This window comes from Acanthisitta chloris, unplaced genomic scaffold (assembly GCF_000695815.1).
Source record: "Acanthisitta chloris isolate BGI_N310 unplaced genomic scaffold, ASM69581v1 scaffold18470, whole genome shotgun sequence".
NCBI classification, from domain to species: Eukaryota; Metazoa; Chordata; class Aves; order Passeriformes; family Acanthisittidae; genus Acanthisitta; species Acanthisitta chloris.
The window spans coordinates 7,254-8,338 of record NW_008652466.1 but is presented as its reverse complement, the minus strand read 5'-3'; the positions used below and the strand labels follow the sequence as shown (position 1 = coordinate 8,338).

Genomic DNA, 1,085 nt, shown 5'->3' with positions numbered 1-1,085 from the left:
AATCCCACTTTGACCATAAATAACTTTCATCCTGTTCTTTGCTTTAGAGACACTTTGTCCCAGTGTCATTCTTGGTTCTAATAAGTAGTTTAGAAAAAGAATAGGCTTTAGGTAGGGAAAAAACTAGGCAGCAGTTCTGAACTGCAGCAAGCAAACTACTTTTCAAGAGCTAATATGTGTTATTGCTTCTTTGTGGCAACACCAGCTCTGACCTCCTGCCAAATCTGTGCACAAGTGGAAGCCACTGTCTCATGCAGGAACAGGTTTGAGTCCTGCTCCTGGAACAAAAATGCTAGCAGGTACCATGAGTTTCATGCCAAGTATCAGGCACAATGTGGTCCCTTGGTGAGGCAGTGATTGGCAAACTGATCAGAGGTAACTTCAGTGCACATGAAGTTTGGGGTTTTGGTGAACTACTGCAGCCAGGAAAGCTACAGCTGCACCAGCTTCTTGCTCAGCAGAGGCAGGAGCCCCTGATCTCCACAGGCACCTGCATCCAGCCTGGATCTCTTGCAAGTCTGCAGAGACTTCATGCCTTCCTTACAACACTGTCACAAAGTTTGAAAAGGTCTGTTTTTACAGGCCAAACTAACTCTTGGTTCAATTACAAATCCTCGTCCTGAGGTGTAACAGCAGAATGGGATGAAATTAAACCCAATTGAAACAACAGCCACTCTTTGTCAAGGCTGAGGGATTCAGGCATAGTAGGTCCCTGAGCTGAACAAGGAGATGAAACCATAAGCCCCACTGAGAGCACTGGCAGGAGGAGTTGGCACACAGAAGTAAAGCATGAGGCAAATACGCAGCAGACCTGAAGTGTACATCAAAAGCTGCTGAAATGAAGACTCAATCCCATTTACACGACAAAACGCTGCATTCTTACCAAATCATTTGTTTAAAAAGCCATAAACTGACACATTTTACCAGCAGTACACTGGAACAGAGACCAATGGCCACAGGGTTACCTACATTGTCTGCTTTGAGAGGTGCAGGGGCCTTGCAGTAATAGGTCAAAAATCGAGCCACTTCCTCCCGCAAACTGAAAAACACACAGAGGGATTCAGCTTGTTCTCCAAGAGGCTGAG

At 45.5% G+C, this 1,085-nt stretch overlaps 1 protein-coding gene across 1 annotated transcript in view; it reads right to left on the bottom strand.

Moving 5' to 3' along the window:
- Positions 1-1,085, bottom strand: part of LOC103804849 (1-aminocyclopropane-1-carboxylate synthase-like protein 1) — a 14,732-nt gene that overhangs the window by 6,777 nt on the left and 6,870 nt on the right. The window contains exon 5 of the mRNA XM_009077487.1: positions 970-1,039. Coding sequence (XP_009075735.1) covers positions 970-1,039 — 70 coding nt within the window. The remainder of the gene's footprint in view (positions 1-969; positions 1,040-1,085) is intronic.